At 46.0% G+C, this 18,222-nt stretch overlaps 1 protein-coding gene across 5 annotated transcripts in view; it reads left to right on the forward strand.

Annotated features, from left to right (window-relative positions):
- The window catches only part of CACNA1E (calcium voltage-gated channel subunit alpha1 E), a 493,636-nt gene extending 481,118 nt beyond the window's left edge, over window positions 1-12,518 (forward strand). For 3 of the 5 annotated variants that reach the window (XM_032393033.1, XM_032393035.1, XM_032393038.1), the window contains 4 exons: window positions 1,162-1,290; window positions 2,308-2,488; window positions 3,704-3,894; window positions 5,304-12,518. In XM_032393033.1, the coding sequence (XP_032248924.1) occupies window positions 1,162-1,290; window positions 2,308-2,488; window positions 3,704-3,894; window positions 5,304-5,849 (1,047 nt within the window). In that variant the 3' untranslated portion in view covers window positions 5,850-12,518. The remainder of the gene's footprint in view (window positions 1-1,161; window positions 1,291-2,307; window positions 2,489-3,703; window positions 3,895-5,303) is intronic. The other 2 variants (XM_032393036.1, XM_032393037.1) reach the window with 1 other exon arrangement.
- Window positions 12,519-18,222: the final 5,704 nt, after the last annotated feature.

The following is an 18,222-nucleotide window of genomic DNA, read 5'->3' on the forward strand; positions in this document are numbered from 1 at the left end:
GCCAAATGGTCTTGGAGGCGAGCCGGGTCTCGGGCACCCTTTCCTTCAGCAGTGCCCTATTTAAACAACTAGGTTTTTAGGGTGTCATTCTCTAAATATAAAATAGCTTTTTTTTTCCTGGTAAAATCTCCAGATGTCCAGGATATTTCTAGGTCTCTTTGGTGGCCCATGTAAACATTTCTAAGGCAACTCTTCCCCTTAGGCAGTGACAGTAGCTATCTGTATGGATCACGTACGTTTGCCAAACTAACAAACATTCTTTACCCAGGAAAATCACCTAAAAGAGCTGGCCCCTTAGAGAGTTCCAATCTAATCTTCTAGAGTGGCACAGGCCAGTATAATAGCCACTGCCCACATGTGGCCATTGAGCACTTGGATTGAGATGTGCTGTAAGTAGAAAATACATGCCCGTGTCAAAGACGTGGTGCCAAAAAGAAGGTGAAATATCCCAAGTTTTAGATTGATTACATGTTGACATGAGAATATTTGGATATATTGGGCTAAATATATTAAACTTGATGGTTTTTAAAAAATTTTTTAAATGTAGTTCCTAGGAAATTTAAAATTACAGAGGCACTTTGCATACTATTTTTATTGGACAGCACTAGTGGAGAGCATCCCTGACAAATGGCTATCTATCACATTTTTCGAATGGTTTCAATCAGAAAGAAAGTTCTCAGCTAATAAAATCATGTGTCTTAAGGTTTGAGATGATATATTTGACACCAGAAATTGGTGACTTTCCTTAGAATAGTGATTTCTGTTTGTTTGACAAATAGCTTCTTCCAATTAATAAGCCTAACAAACACTACCAACTTTCAGAAAGTAAACTTCACAAATCTAAGAAGTGCTATGACTGATAATGTTTTACAGAGTTATAAAATCGGGAGCACTGCTTAGAGGTAAATAAGAGGATACTTGACTAGAAAAGGTAGTCTTTACCTTTCAGTCCCTGGTAGAGTTTTCTGTTTGGGACATCTGGTATACCACAAGTGCACATATAGATGCACACATATATACACATACAACTGAGACCTTAAAGATGCAAGTCTCTCTTCTAAAAACCATTCTTGTTATGGAGGAGGCAGAATCATCCACCGGAGGTGAGAAGCAATGAGATGGAACCAAGTCCCACAAGCTTGGCTGTGTGTTTATTTCCAGGAGCCAGAGGTTAGTGAATTAAAAAGCGTGCAGTCCTCTAACCATGGCATCTACCTTCCTTCGGACACCCAGGAGCATACGGGATCGGGGAGGGCATCCTCTATGCCACGCCTGACTATGGATCCCCAGGTAAAAAGCTATCACCACCTACCATGTGTAGTGGCATCCTGGACTGTATTGAATTGGTGGGTTATGAAAAAATCATCTGATATTTTCAGGTGAGCCCTCGACTTGCCCCCATCCCTTCCGTATAAGCAAAATCTGGCTCATGGGCCTTCTCTTTAGAGTCTGCTTGCTCCTCCACAGTGTGTTTTTAGTGAAGCCCTAAGCATAAAAGTCTAACTCCTTCTGGATGGGCTCAACATCTTCAAGACTCAACCAGCCATGCAAGAAGTATTTTCCAGGATTTTCCCTGTGGTTCTTTTTTTTCCTTTCCACCTTTCCTGGCTTCCCCAGCACATATGCAGTTACTTACACACACACAGCTCTGTGTCAGGACCGTCTGTCCTAACCAGTGCAGGCCACGCCTCATTTCTTTGTCTGTTTTTCTGGCTTCTTTTTTTCTGTCTGTCTGTCTTACATCAAGTTTTGACAGAGAGAAGAAGTTTTTGTGGATCTGTTTTAACATCTGTGGCAAATCAAAATGCAAGAGTTTAAGGTGGGGCCGGGGGTGGGGGGATGGATGATAGAGAGCAATGCATTCTTAGATGCTGCCCAGCTACGAGCTGTCCTAAGCTCCTGTGCTATAGGGAAGGGCCTTCCCTGGTGAGAGCAACAAATAAAAGGCAAAGTTATGCTTCTTTCATGGTGCAGACTTTTTGATAATTGCCCTTACATATTTCAGAGTGGCTCAAGGTTCACTGCAGGTCCTGGGTGGGCCCCTATGGTAGAGGGCTCTATGGGAAGCTTGCACTGTACACTTACTGCTTGCTTTCCTGAGCATGAAGACAAGACCCTGGATAAGTCTCAGTGTCTATGTTAACATAGCATAGGACACTTGCTGCCAGCTAAGATCTGAGCAAGAGGGATTCAAGGAAGGTTACAGTTTGCAATCTTCAACAATCTTTAGCTCACTTCTCCCTTACTTTTAGACCTTTTCCATAATTAATCCAGATTCTGTGTTCCTCTTGGGGCTCCTATTTCCAGATGGTGACAGATCCCAGCTCCATGAGACGTTCATTTTCCACGATTCGGGATAAGCGTTCAAATTCCTCATGGTTAGAGGAATTCTCCATGGAGAGAAGCAGTGAAAACACCTACAAGTCACGTCGTCGGAGTTACCACTCCTCACTGAGACTGTCAGCTCATCGCCTGAATTCTGACTCAGGTAAGGGGGTCTTCCCTGTTCACCTCTTTTCAGGCTCCTGCGCTGGTGACCAGTTCTGACAAGAACTGAAAATCACTGGCACAGGATTCAGATAAGGATACAGGTTGAGGAGAGCAAGGGAAGAAAGAACACTTGTCACCAGGAAAGAGTTCCCTATCTGATTTATCCTGAAACAAAGTCTTCTATATTCATCATAAAGGCTGAAATTTCTTTCTTTCAGAGTAGGGCTATAGAAGTCATTAAAATGTATAGAACTGTTGAATCAATTACGTTTTACACCTGAAACTAATATAATCTTCTATTTTAATTATACTTCAATAATTAAAAAAATTGAGATTTTCAAATAACCTTCTGCAAAACCGAGGTTCCTTAGGGGGTTTCTTTTTTTTTTTTTTTTTTATTAAAGATTTTTATTTATTTATTTGATGACAGCACAAGTAGGCAGAGCAGGAGGGAGAAGCAGGCTCTCTGCTGAGCAGGGAGCCCAATGTGGGGCTCGATCCCAGGACCCCAGGATCATGACCTGAGCTGAAGGCAGCCGCTTAACCCACTGAGCCACCCAGGTGCCCTGCCTTAGGGGGTCTCTCTAACACATTCCTGGCAGGGGCTGGGCTCTTACCGCCAACTCCACTTCAACCCCAGTAGTGCTACCTGGAATTTTTTTAGGTTTTTGAGTTTTGTTTGTCTTTTTTAAGGAAAGGGGTCATACTGATAGAGTTTGAAGCATTCTCATGATTTTCTAATGGTTTCTATTTTACTAGATGAGGAAACAGATCAGAAAGCAGTGACATGCCTATAGCATAGGGCCAGTAAGTGGCAGAAATGGGACTAGAAGTCCTCAATGGACTGAAACCCTTTGACCTCCATCCCTTTACTGATGCCACACCCATGTTTAGGACATAGAGAATTCCTGGGCCATATTGTTGGCAAAGATTCTATCTTAATTGTGTTTTAGCATAAACAGAAGCAGAAGAGAATCAAGTGCATCCTTTGACATGTGTGTCTTTCAAATGGCAACTTGCACACTTTGGTCTTCACAAAAGGGTAATTTTCTAACCTTTCCCTCCTGCCTCCCTTTCAGATCACCTGTTGACATGCCTGGAGAAGCTAGTATTCCTCAGGGGCCCAGTCCCTCCCAGGCTGTATGACATCTCTTTATGTTCAGAGGCCAGTATGTGTAGAGTTGTGATCAGGTGCTTTTGTCATCTCTCCCAGGCCACAAGTCTGACACCCACCGCTCAGGGGGCAGAGAGCGGGGACGGTCGAAAGAGCGAAAGCATCTTCTCTCTCCCGATGTCTCCCGCTGCAACTCAGAGGAGCGAGGGACCCAGGCCGACTGGGAGTCCCCAGAGCGCCAGCAGTCCAGGTCTCCCAGTGAGGGCCGGTCACAGACCCCCAACAGACAGGTGAGCCTGGAGAGGAAGTGGAGCCCCTGTAGAAAGAAACAGAGGGGTGGTCTGCTAACATTAGGTGCAAAATGTGGGCATGCGGTATGTGACAAAATGTGACACCTTGGTGTCACAGCAAACTATACCCATTGTGCGTGGAAATTGGCTACTTCATGCTTGTGTACTCAGAAAACCAGATGGTTCCCCCAAGAAAGACAACGGTATCTAGAAGTCATTCCATCTCAGTCCTCAGAACCCAGAGGTACAAAGTCACAAGTAAGTTCACAGAAGTCTCAGCCAGATTTAGAGGAAAGGATCACCTCTAGCCAGAAAAGTTTCTTTGACCAGTTGCATGATCCTTAGTTACAGTGATGATTCATCTCTCAGCACAGGATTTATCATTTGGATCAGTTCAACCTCATTTACCTAGCTTCCAGCCATCCCAAAAGGAAGACCCCATTCTCCTTCCAGCCCCTGCCTAAGAAATCACTACCCGAGCTGTGTGAAAACATTCTCTTGACTCCTGCTTTCCTCCTCACTCCCAGCCTGAACTCTGTTTAAGGCTGTGGGAGCCCAGATGGGAGACCCCTCACCAGCAGTGAGCAGAGGGGAAGGGGACGGTCTGCTACAGTAGACTTTAGAGGCAGTTAAGTTTCTTCTAGAGCAGTGGCTTTCAAATTTTAGTGAACAGAATCACGAAAGCTTGTTAGAACTGCATATTCCAGGGACCTAGAGGGCTCTGCTTGCTTCAGTAGTGAGACCAGCTAGAAAGGGAAAAGCAGAAAGTTGAAAGGACCCCTACTTCCCCAGGAACATCTGAGCAGGTGGTTCGTTACCAGTGCTGGGCTCAGGGACCCTTGGGTCTAGGTGAGCAGATCAAGTAAGGCCTGAAGCAGCAGCTGAGCATGTGGGTATAGAAGCTGAGTTAACCTCAACCAGCCACTGAAGACATGAAGACAAAGAGTGAAGATGAGGGAAGGAAGTTGCCATTCTCTCAGATCCACTTCCCAGGAAAGGTTTCCCAGACAGCGACCCCTTAGCATCCATTCACCTTGCATGTAGCTGTCTTCCTTCGAGGTTGCAAGGCTTCCTTTCCGTGTGCCCCCTGTTACATTTTTTGAGCTTCCAGATCCTTGCTCCTCTAAGTGTATGCTCCATGGTCCAGCCGCACCTGGGAGCGTGATAGAAATGCAGAGTCTCGGACCCCACCCCAGACCTGCTGAGCCTGCTTGCCCTGGTCTCCACGGTGGAGACTCCTCCGTCTCCTTCAGTCCCTCCCTTCCTAAGTGGAGGGGACCCCCCAGCTCAGACCTCCCTCCCCCAGGCTCCAAGGACTCTCTGGAGGGAGGGTTGGGGACCTTACCCAGGCCCCACGTAGGGATCAGGCCAGGTGCGGTCTAATCTGCCTTGTCTGTCCCGCTGCACAGGGTACAGGTTCCCTGAGTGAAAGCTCCATCCCCTCCATCTCTGACACCAGCACCCCAAGACGAAGTCGCCGGCAGCTCCCACCTGTTCCCCCAAAGCCGCGGCCCCTCCTTTCCTACAGCTCCCTGCTGCACCACACCGGGAGCATCTCCCCGCCGCCGGCTGACGGAAGCGAGGGCGGCTCCCCGCTCACCTCCCAGGCGCTGGAGAGCACGGAGGCCAGCCTGCTGGAGGCTCCTGGCTCCCGGCTCAGCCAGCAGGGCCAGCACTGCTCCCCCCAGCGCTACATCTCCGAGCCCTACCTGGCCCTGCACGAAGACTCCCACGCCTCGGACTGTGGCGAGGAGGAGACGCTCACCTTCGAAGCCGCCGTGGCCACCAGCCTGGGCCGCTCCAACACCATTGGCTCGGCGCCGCCGCTGAGGCATGGCTGGCAGATGCCCAACGGGCACTATCGGCGGCGGCGGCGCGGGGGGCCTGGGCCCGGCGTCATGTGTGGGGCTGTCGGCGACCTCCTGAGTGACACGGAAGAAGACGACAAGTGCTAGAGGCTGCTCCCCCCTCCGATGCATGCTCTTCTCTCCACCGAGTTGGGAAGCCAGTGCTGCCCGGGGGGGAGGAAGATGGGAGGACACCGTGCATCATCAGACGAGAGGAACCAAGGGACACCAGGAAAACCAGGGGCACCCGCCCCATTGCTTTACTTCCCTTTGCAAGATGGGCCCTGCCCACGTGCTGCCTCTTTGCTGGGGACAGGAAATTTGAGAAGGTGCAGGGGGCTTCCCGTGGCAGGAGGGACGTGAGGATGGCTTTGCTTCCCCTTGCCCCTTCCCCCTTTGCTGTCAGCTCAGCCGCGGAGGGATGGAGCTGGCCTGTGTCTACACCCCTTGCCCTGAAAAGCCTGGAAGACTTTCTGGCTCTTCGCTATGGAGTTGTGGAGACCCCAGCAGAGGGGTTCCCCTCCCTCAGCAGCTCTTGCTCCCCGGCCAGCACCCCTGCCAGGGAGGGCAACCACCAGAGCATCTCCTGCACACTCCCCCAGAGCAGTGCAGGCTAAGTGCGGGAGTGTTGGATGCCAGGGGTCGGAGGCCAAAAGGGAAAAGCTGAAGTGGCAGAAGGGGCCAGGGTGCTATGGCAGCAGCAGCGAGGGCTGGTCTGGGTGAGCAAAGCCATAGTCAGGCAGCCCGCACCCCGGGGGAGAGGCTCAAAGAGATGGAGGGAATGGAGGGTGCGGGGAGGGACAGTGCCATCTCTTTGAAGCCTGTCACCTCCTCAGTAGGTGCTGGGTTAGGATAGGCCAGGGACGGCCCTCAGGCTCCACCGAGGCTCCGGGAAGGGTATATTTGGAAAGCATTTAACAACCCCTGTGGCCAGAGCACAGGGTGTGAGCAGAAGTCCAGCCAGGACTCCGCCAGACCTTAGCCCTGCAAATGCTGGTCCTAAGGGATCCCTGGTGGTGGGGGGCACTTAAGGCAGAGTCTGTTTTCCATCCAGTAGAGAAGAATCTGGAACCAGCACATAGGACCGAATGTCAAGGTAGACTCTGGGCCAGGAGGCAGTGGGCCTTTCTGCCAAGCAGCGAGGCCCTGAGCCAGAGGCCCAGGCTTCCCTGCCACTCCCTGAGATGGTAGTGCACACATACCCAAGGTGGGCCCTCCATCACTGAGTAGAGACTTCTAGAGCGAGAGGAAAGGCGGCCAGACTGAAATGTGAAACTTCTTCCATGAGAGAGTCAGGCTGAGTTCACTGAGGACCTCCGGGGAGGAGGGCCCCTTCCGCAGCTAGTTGGTGAAGTGAGGGTCAGTTTGTCCTGACACTTTGAAGGTGATGATTAGTAAATATACCTCAGCTGAGACCTGGGCTGCTCCTCCTAGCCACGGAGACTCTGATGCGACCTCATCACAGTGTCATGAGACGGGGGTTCCCCATGGCCCTGCGTACTCCCTGGGGCCGGGACGAGGCTTTTTCTCTCCCCAGGGTAAGAGCTGGGCAGAAGACGGCCTCAGGCCACTGTGTCATTCTTAACCACCACCCCCCCCAAACTCAGAAGCATGGAGAAAGAGAGAGACTTCCTTGACTAATCAGTCCTCGCCTTGTATCGATTGTCCACTCGGGGAAGCACATCACTCCCTCTATCTGGTGGAAATGTCCCATCCCCTCAACTTCCTCCCTTCTCTCCTCCCAGGGGCTGGAAGGGCCTGCTGGGGAAGGGTGCCAGGCAGGCCTTCCCTTCACAGCCACGAGCAGGCCGAGCTGGCCTCACAGGCCCCTCCCCTGGCCCGAGATCCCCGTGGCTGAACACTTTCTCCATCCTCCTCCAGCCAAGCCAGCCTCCACCTCTTGGGGAGGAGAAGCGAGGGGCTGTTATTTTTCTTAGAAGGAGCCTCTTTTGATTTCTGGTTGTTTGTCTGTTTTGGTTGAAATAGAACTAAGGCATAGTTGCATCTACCCTGAAAAGCCAAATACAACTGTGGGGCTGCAGAATCATTGCTCACGGCCCTGCCTTCTCTTTTAGATACTGATGGAGCTTCATGACCCCCAGGCAGCCACCACATCAAAGTAGGCCCAGGGCAGGAGACCACGGAGGCAGAACAGAAGCCGCCTCCTCCCCGACCTAATGTCCATTTTCACTGCGCTCTCCTGCTCACCCCTTGTGTGCTCGGGAGTAGCTGCCCGTGTGAACGTGACTACGTCACACCCTGATCCGAACAGGCGTGCCCCCCTTTACGGAAGACTCAGACGCTGGGCCTTGTAATGTTTGAAAGGTTTCCTCTGCCCATTGTCATTTCATGCCAAAGTGCTGCAGTGGGCTGTTTTCTGTGCACAAATTTGCTTTCTTCCCCCTCAGAAATGCAGCTTTCCCTAGGGACAGGCCTACTCCAGGACAGCCGCTCTGAGTCAGCAAGCCTCTTGCACTGTGGTGTGAGAACAAGAATTGATCTCTTCTGCCATCTCAACAGGAGGAGGAATTTAGCCTGGCAGAGCAATTACCAGAAATGGGATTTGCCTGTAAACCACATTATGAACACTAAATTTACTGTGCCAGGAACCCTCCCTGGACACCTGAACTCCTTAAACTCACATACATACACAAGCACCGGAGTCTCGAATGCAGTGGTATCGAGCCTTGCAGAGGCAGTCCCCCGACCAACCACTGGGGTTTTTCTAGAACCAATGAACTTAGGAACGCTCTTATTCAATTTCCCCTGACCAAGAAATTGGGTTTCTTATCCCTGAGACTGCATTTACCGTTCTAGTAAGACCAGAAAATAAAAGACAGTTTTCTGTTAAGTCACGGAACTCATAATCTTCTGTTTCCTTCCACCTCTTAATAAATGTGACTTTCCCCCTTCCCTCTAATAGCTGACCAGGATATCCCTTCCCACGTGTCAGATTCTATCTCTTCTCTCTCCCTTGAAAAGAGGGTCCTTGAGATCTCAAAACCTGTGCTGCTCTTTGGATGAAAAAGTATGGCAGCATCTCGAGAAATGCCGAGCAAACTGGAAACCGTTGGAGATACACCGAATGATCAAATGGAGTACTGCAGGTCCCCTCAGAAGAACATTTATCTCTATGTCCAGTTTCCCTTGCTATTGTTAGTCTTCAGCATCCCCTCAAAACAAAGAGGGAGGGATGGGGGAAAAGAGTAGAGGAGGAAAAGAAACCAAGGTAGAGAGTCGTTCTAACTAGGTCTGTGTTTAGATGCTCCTCTCTTCACTTCCAGACTTCGGGTGGGGAATTCACGTGTCTCCCTCTCAATCCCCATGAGGGCAGAATGCCAGCAGGCTTTCAGACACAGGGGTAGAGCTCTAGGCCAAGATACTCTGTGAGCCAGGGTCTGGATAGAATTACCTCCACTATGAAGAGATGGTACCTTCGAGCATCTCCCCCACCCCACCCCCAGGGTTGACATAAGCCATGAACACGACCGCCCAATGTGGGTCTGTCCACTCTTCTAGCTGAAGAATCTATTTCTATTCTGGGCTTCACTTCTCCCCACTCAATGTCCCTATGGGGTACTGAAATCACAGATAACGTTTCTCTGAAACCGAAATTCAGATGTTCTGGATTAGACCACTTTTTGACTCTGGGACCACAAAAAAGACAACCCCATATTCCACCACTCAGCCAACGTCTTCTTTCTATACACACGTCCATCTCTCCTCTGGCCTTTGTGATGAGCCTCAGTATCTCCTGCCTTCTGTTCTCCCATCCCAGCTCTTGTTTTGCTGCATGTTATCACTGACTTAACTCCTGAAATGTTTTAAATCCACCCAGTCCAAGCTTATTTGCTGACCTGTTTCTGCTGTTGGGGAATGCATCAGTCTCATAAAAATAGTTGGGAACTTACCAGGTAATATTCACAAGGTGATCTGAACCAGTATAAGATGCAGTACTATTGGGGTGAGTGGGGGATGTGAAATGTCTGCACATTCAATGAAAGTCCACTTGAGGGAAATTAGGTCTCTCTTGGCATAATGGAACAAAATTTAATAATTTTGGTTTTTTAAAGAAAGTTCTCAATTTTCCATTACATCCTATTTCTAAAGCCTGCTCTGGATGTTCCATTTTTGGACAGAGTATTTGTTTAGTGGGTTGAGCCAGGGATAAGCTGAGATTCTTTAATTTCTCAGCCTAGCTGTAATAAATATGAGGTCATAATAAGAAAAGGCATATGTATAGCAGGCGGGAAGCAGATGGTCATCTGCTTTGCTGGGATTTTGTGAGACTTGAAGGTTAAGGAATTTTCACCCTATTTTTATCAGTTTCATGTTTGTTATGTCTTGAGACCCTCAAAGACCTGGTGCCAGTGTGCACAAAGAATCTTGGTGAGGAGAGGCATTCCCATGCCTTGAGGTAGCCTCTTCCTCACCAGATTCTTCCATCCTGTCCATCCTTCCTTCCTGCATTCCCAGGCACTGAACACTGTCCAAGAGGTGCAGGTGAGGAGTAAGGCAAAAAAAAAAAAAAAAAAAGAGAGAGAGAAATGGGCCTCCTGCACGTGGCTAGAGCATGATGGTTTAATTCCAGGCAAGAGCCCCCTGAGGAACCAGGTCTAGGTTTGGATAAAGAGATCTCCACACTGAGACTCTTATTTTAACAAAAGCCACACAGAGGTAGCTCAGGACTTAGGACCTAACTTGGCATGATACGATCAGAAGAGATGCCACGTTAACGAGCGCTGCCTTTAGCTGTAGCTCTGTCTTTCTGACTTTTGTTTTTTCTTTGGTGAACTGAACTACCCTGTATACTGTAGCCGTTTACCCTGACAGAGCCCCAGCTGATGGCTTTGCTGGTTGCAGCCCCAGACTTAGCTGAAGACTGCTGGGGTGATCTGCCAGTCATCATGTGCTGTCACTCAGAAGAACACAGATGTACCATTTTGGGCAGGGGGAGACTAGGAACAGAAAAAATTGTCTTTGGTTTCTGATGGCTGTCTTTTTCTTCCCTTAAATCCTTTCTGCTTTGACCCTCTGAGGCTCAGGCATCCCAGAGAAATCATGCCAAGCCAAAGATAACAGATTCATAGATTGTCCTAACCTACCCAAAGGGCCTAGAAAGCTTCTCTTAACAAAACTCAAGTCAATTGGTTGAGAAATTTGAATGAGACTCACAGCAGAGGCAAATGGATGGCTGGGGTACCTCCGAACTTCCCTTCTGTTTTTGTAGTCTTCCTTTTGATCCCTTCTATCGTGCTAAAAATGGGGTGGGGGCGGCCGTAGCATCCTGACCTTCTAAATGCAGAAAGATTTTATAATAAGCCATGCTACTATGTAAATACATGACTGAAGTTTGAATTCTTATTTCTGGGGGTACAAAAGAGTTGAGCAGATCTGATAAAAAAAAATGGTGAGGGGATCTACATTTATTTTTATTTGCGATCTTTTTGTTTGGATTTTTTGTATCAGACCCGCTCTAAAATAGCAATGAAGGATAAATGTGTGCTCTGCAGTGTTTCTGAATCACCTTCTAATTAATTTCCATCAAACTTAATATATTTGAGCCAAAAATCTGAGGTATACAGTACCAGTTCCATCTTCTCTCTTTGGTGGATTTTTGTTTTTTTGGGTTTGTTTGGTTTTTTTGTTTGTTTGTCTTCTCCTTCTAAGTCAGCCTCTGTCTCTTGTTTCTAGGGACTTAAAATATAACCTAGATTAACGTAAAACAGCCTGAAAACTGCAGTGAAAGCCAAGGAAATAATAGAACGGATATAGATTTTTTTTTTCAAGACATCTTTAACCAATAAATACAAAGTTTATGTCTTGAGAAGATAAAATTTTAAGAGTGTAGTAATCTGGTAACTGGAAATTATTGGGAGTCAAAAATAATTCTATCCCAGCCTTCTGTACTCGTGCCTTCAGCAAGGTATTGCATCTGCGTGCTTTATTTCCCTCATTAGGAAAGCTGAAATACTAATGCTTGGCTAATTCATGGGGTGTGTTTGTAAGTCAATTAATATCACATCATTTAACATACTTAGTCTCCACAAATCAACTTAGAAAAATCTTCTCTTCTTATATCCCACTAAGGACCTATGAAATTCTTGGCATCGCTATACACGTTCCATTTTTTGGAAGAAACTTCATGTTTAATGGAACCCGAATCCCAGATTTGCTTTAATTTCACCAGCTATTGTTCCTGTTTTCCCTTCCTCTTCTTTTTCACTAATTTAAAAAAAAAAAAAAAGATCAAGACTTTTTTTTTTTCTTTCTTAAATGCAGGGAAGAAGTGGAGTTTTCATGATCAGAGCTTACTAGGTTCTTCTTTTTGTGGACACTTAAGCCAGTGTTAGATCAAATAACCATTCTCTAATGCTTAGGATCCTCACGAAGACCTCTTTTCTAATGCAGCATTGATACAGGAGTCTTTTCTGTCTCTCTTTGTTCTGCCAGTTTGTCAGAAGGGATGGATTACTCTCTCTATTCTGGAACCAGATCTGTAGGATCTGTACCAGGTACTACCATGTCGTCCTCAGTTCACCCAGAGGTGGGCCCCAAAACTGAAAGAATATTAATCACAGCTGCCAAATCCAAATTTGACCTTATCTGGTGACTCAATTTTCTTTCCAGTAATCTGATTTCTTACAGTGATGGCCTGTACCACACAGGAACCCACTGCCCAAAGGAAGTCTATTAGAAATCCGTATAAGGGGTGAGCAAGAAAAAAACACACCAAAATTTAAGTGCCATTAAACCAATTAAAAAAAAAAATAAGGGTAATATGAAATGAGGGCTAAACAGTGTAATCTAACTGCCAATTAAAGTATACAGTAGTTCTGGTCTTAGCTACATTTGATATGGAATTATATCACATTAAGCAGATCCCAGCAGATTTAGTAAAAACATAGGCATTCAATTTTAACGGCTACCAGTGGGGATATATACTTAGCCTGCAGGCCAAACTTCAATCAGTGTTTTTCTATCCTGGTGTTTTGTGAACTAGCCAAAATTTATACAAAGCCATCCTAAATGCTGCAATTGCAGAGGAACCTCCCTCTTGGTGATATGAGAGAACAGTCCAACTCCACTCAAATTGAGTCTAAAATTTGGAACTCGTCCAGAAAAACAAATGGAGGAGAAAAATCTAATGCACCAAGTTGATTTGACGTACTTGTAGCTGGGGCAATGTGAGCAGAGGCTAGGAAGACAAACTATAGAACAAAGACAAGGTTGAGGTGGAAAATATCAGCTAGTCCCAGGAAAAGAAGGTGTATGACTTGAGATCGTCTCTTATACTAGATCATTGGTATACGTGTTAGCACGATACAGGATTCAGAGCAGTTCTTCCTGCTAAGCTCACCAAAGGTGGTGGATTTGAAGGCTTCAGAGGATTACTAGAGCCCTGAACAAATTTTTCAGACCTGGGAGATGGAGAGAAAGGAGGTTCATGCTTTAAAGCAGCCCGAAGACAATCTCTGTGACTTTATCAACTCTTCAGTTAGTAGTGCCAATAGTGGGGAGATTTCCCTGATCTTCCTGGTGGTGCAAGTGCCAACAGGAGGGGAGGGGAGAGGGGTGGTGAGTGGGACAGAGGATGAGCTTTATCAGGAAGAGATTTCAAACTAGGAAGGGTGCACCGGTACTAGCCTCAAAGGATATCATTGCAAAAAAGTAGACCAACGGGTGTCCAGGCCATACCCTCTGTCCTTTGGGACCTAAGGCCAGGCCATTCCCACCTTGATTTGCTCTTAGAGGAGGAGTTTGTAAGATGGGATCAAGAGGGAAAATGGGTGCTCTGCCTTAGGCTGTTAAAAACGCTGCCATCTGCATTACAAACCACATGTGAGTCAAGACGCTTGAGACACTTCCTTATGGGCAGCATCCACTGTGGTGTGCCAGACTGACGCCCCTTCAGGAATGGTGTTTAAATGGCAGCCAGTGCTGGCCCGCCCAGAGTATCGGTGCATCTTTCCTAAAGCCAGAATTCAGCACTGCATGTTGACCAGGTGGATATCCTGTAATATAAATGCTCGTTTGGATCCAAAAGGAAAATTATTAAAAATAAAAGAAAGATGAACAACTTTAATGGTTTTTTGGGGGGGGGGTGGTCAAAGAAAAGAATAAATAAAGCCTTGTTGTAAAGAATTAATTGGCCTGATTCCCCTCACTCTGTTTCTTTGGTCCCTAAAAAGGGAGGTCTCAGGAGTGAATCCTTGCCAGAACTCTCGGGGTAAGTGGGCAGCGGGTCCTGCACTGCAGTTGGATGACATCTGCTCAGCCCAGCGAGATAGGAGGAATTCCAGAGTTTCTCAAAGTTTCAAGGACACCCTGTCCCTAAAAGATTTTCTTTTCTTAAAAGTATTATCTTGGAGGAAACAACAACACAAAAATAGGCTCCAGATAAACAGCTTCCCTGAACAAGTTATTTCCTTTTCTATTTATTTTTTAAAGATTTTATTTATTTGAGAATGAGAGAGACAGAATGAGTGGAGGGAGGGGCAAGAAGCAGACTCCCCGCTGAGCAGGGAGCAGATAGCAACAGCAGGGCTGGATCCCAGGACCCTGAGATCATGACCTGAGCTGAAGGCAGACACGTAACCAACTGAGCCACCCAGGTGCCCCCGAACAAGTTATGTTCTGACCAGAAAAGTTCTATCTCTAAGTAAGGAGTTTAAAAGTAGACTGGGAATCTATGGAACACAGGGCTTCATGACTAGAACTATAACCAGCCTCCTCTCTGAAAGAGCAGGGAAGAGAGGACATCCCAAGACTTTGAGGAGATACTGTCTATTCTTTCCCACTGCCTGTATTACTCCTCATTTAATCATAATAGCTTCCTTAATAAAGGGGAAGCAGCAGCCCTCAGATCCAGTGGTCCCTTATGAGTCTCCCTCTAATCCTAGTTGGGTCTATTGTTTTAATATGAATTATTCTTCTATTAATTAATTTAATGGAAACCAGCTTCTAGAATGGATCCTCTATTTCTGCAGTTCTATAAAAAATGGCTTCTCAAGCCCTACATGATTTTTTAAAGTAAGGGTTCTTTAGGATTAAAACCATCCAAAAATATGGTAGGTGGCCAATAGAGCCCTTCGAGACTGGATTGCAAATCTCTACTATCTTGTCCAACTCTCAGAGTTTATTTTCCAGTCATAATTTTTTCCCATGGCTTCCATCACCACTGAAGTTGGAAAGACAGAATTTGAAGAATAATTTTTACCTAATTACACACTTCTATGGGATGACTAGTTCGTTTGGGCAAAGATTGGTTTGTAAGAAATTTTTAACATTGAGGAGTCTTTTGGTTTCTTTCTAATCTGGACGTTAGGTCCATAGTATTTCCCAGGCGAATGGTACTAGGAAACACATATAAAGAAAAATAGACACTACTCTGAACTTCTCTCCAGTGTTTCTGTGTTATGCTTCTGAGCATCTATTGGTTACCCTAACACAACATGTCCCTTTACCTAAATTTTGCCTCTGGGATATTACAAAACTTGTCTTTCCTAGTATACCCTCTTCTTTTGTTAATAAGCTAGAAAATTTTCAAACCAGAGACTAAGATTTTAGTTCCTTAGACACTTAAACACAAAATACTGGGACTAGTCAGAGGTGCATATAGCTCTAGAACACCATAAACTTAAGAGGCAACAAAGAGCAGGAAGAGAATCAAGGCTATAAATGCAAGTTCTGGAGTCAGATCCAACTAAATTCAAATCTGTGAACCACCACTCTTGAACTGTGTGTCCTTGAGCAAGTCACTTAACCTTAAAGTCACTTTCTTAATCTTTGCAATGGGAAAATTGTAGCAATGACATCATGGGGTTACTGTACAGAGTGAATGAGTTTTTGCACATAAAGAGAACAGCCACTGTCTGCCCCATAAGAGGCATTTGATAAAAGTCAGATACCACCATCGTAGCTATCAATGTTGCCACTTAAAAGTACATTCCCCAAGCCCGAAGAACTGAGCCCTACAGAGAGGCAATCTAACCGGAAGAGTGTGGCAGGTGAGTGTGTTCCCCTTATGCTAGTGGAACACGGAGGACAATTTGATCCTCAGGCAGATTTCTAAGGAAAAGGGAATAAAGCTTTCAAAAGCAAGCAAATCATTATTATATATATCTATTTTTAAATAATGCCTCCACTGTTGTCTCAGAAACAAACACTAATTTGCTTACTCTTCACTTCTGATTTCCATATTAATAGTGAAATGGGGGAAACATTAGTGGGAGATACTAATTGTAATAGTAACAATAAAGTTAATGGCAACATTAAAATGCTGTACACATATAAACAGCAATATTCAAGACAATTTGAAATATCAAGCAACTCACAAATTAACAGCACACGTAAGGGAATCGTATATTCAGCGTCAATGGCCTGATTATGACTCTATTAAAAGGAAAAAAATAGCAGCTCCTGGCTGGCTCAGTTGGTGGAGCATACAACTCTTGATCTCAGGGTCATGAGTTCAAGCCCCATATTGGGCATAGAGATTACTTAAAAAAAAAAAACAAAAACAGAACTTTTTATTTTATTTATTTGAGAGAGAGAAAGAGAGAGAGCATGCGCACAAGCAGGGGGAATAGCAGAGGGAGAGGGAGAAGCAGGCTCACCACTGAACAGGGAGCCCAATACAGTACTTGATCCCAGGACCCTGGGATCATGACCTGAGCTGAAGGCAGACATTTAACCGACTGAGCCACCCAGGCACCCCCCAAAAAGCCAAAACTCTTAAATTGTAATCTATAACGAGTAGTATATTTCTGTGAAGGCCACATTACTTGGAAAACAAAAAATCCTCAACTCTATAAAATAAACAACATAAGCATCCTGAGGTTACTTCTATAGTAAAGCAAAATTAAAAAAAAAAAAAGGAAAAAAATAAGATCCATCCTTTTAAAAAACATTCCTAGGTGATCAGTAAAGAACCATCATTTCATAAGGCATCAGCTCTGGATGTAAATAAATTATGCAATGCCGTGCAGGTGATTCCTGGGGGAATAGTCAGGATACCACAAAGGCAGAACAGCATAAGAAAACCAACCACTACAAGTCTGTCCACAATGGGAACCCCCGTGCCTCAGAGCATTGCTTCCAGCTCTCTCACCTCTGCTTCCGCATGCAAGACCACATGTGCTCATAAAAATAATAACTATAATCTCCAGCTGCTGACATTTAAATGACAGGAACCGGGGTGCCTGGGTGGCTCAGATGGTTAAGCATCTGCCTTCAGCTCAGGTCATGATCCCAGGGTCCTGGGATCGAGCCCCACATCGGGCTCCTGGCTCAGCGAGGAGCCTGCTTCTCCCTCTCCCTCTGCCTCTCTCCCTGCTCATGCTTTCTCTCTCTCTCTCTGTATCTCTGTGTCTCAAATGAATAAATAAAATCTTTAAGAAAAAAAAAATGACAGGAACCATAGAACCCAGAATGTTAGAGCAGGAAAGGGCCTTGGGATCAATTCTGTCCTAGTCTATTTCATATGTGAGGGATTTAAGACTCAGAAAAACTCTAATGTGTGCTTTCCAGAGGTCAAGGAGGTCTCCTGTGAATCTGGCCAGCCACAGAAGGCTCTTGAGGTGGCCACAGCAACCCTTAAACAACCACCTTCTAAAAAATAAGAGAAGAAAATAACAAGAGAAACACCCGAGGAGGCCCTTTGCTCTTGTGTCTAGAATTAATGGACACTGTGCACCCTCTCCCTTGCAAAGGGTATAAAGAAACCCGACTCTTCACATTCCCCCAGCCCTACCCCAGAGTCTTTCTATAAGCCCTGAAACAGTCCCAGGAAATATTAGGGAGCGACCAAGCACAGGCAAAGCTACTCGCACCAAAGAAATGCAGACGAAGAGCTGCAACAGACCAAATTATCCAGGCCTGAAAATACAGAGTGGAATCTGGGCCAGTCCCCAGCATGTTAGAAACACTGCTTTTCTCTGCCTCCAGATCAGAGGGCTTGACTTGGATGGGAATATAGTATGGATGGCTGGGAGAGGGGGTGAGAGCCTGGTAAATACGCTGACATAAAGTATTAGGCAGACCGGGGTCCAAATTCCAGCTGTGCTCTGAATAGTGTGACCCCAGCCTTGACCGTGTCACTTAGCTTCTAACCCTTGGTTTTTTCAAATGTAGAATTAGGATAACGACCAACTGTGTGCAGTTGTATTTATGATTAGAGATCTCACACACACACACACACACACACACACACACACACACACACACAGAGTACCTATCATGTAGCAGACATTCAATGAACCTATTGCTATCATTATGATATCCATTCACTCATTCATTAAATGTATTTATTAATCACATATTCTGGTTCCAAGCACTAGGGTTTCAATAATGAACAAGCCAGGTGAAGTAGTAGTCTTGAGTTGTCCACAGCCTAATAGAAATTCCATCAACAAAGAAACCATTGCACCGTAGTATGATTCTTGTTAGAGTGGGGAACTTTCAGAGTACTCTGTCAGCC

This window comes from Phoca vitulina, unplaced genomic scaffold (assembly GCF_004348235.1).
Source record: "Phoca vitulina isolate PV1807 unplaced genomic scaffold, GSC_HSeal_1.0 scaffold71, whole genome shotgun sequence".
In the NCBI taxonomy this organism is placed as follows: domain Eukaryota; kingdom Metazoa; phylum Chordata; class Mammalia; order Carnivora; family Phocidae; genus Phoca; species Phoca vitulina.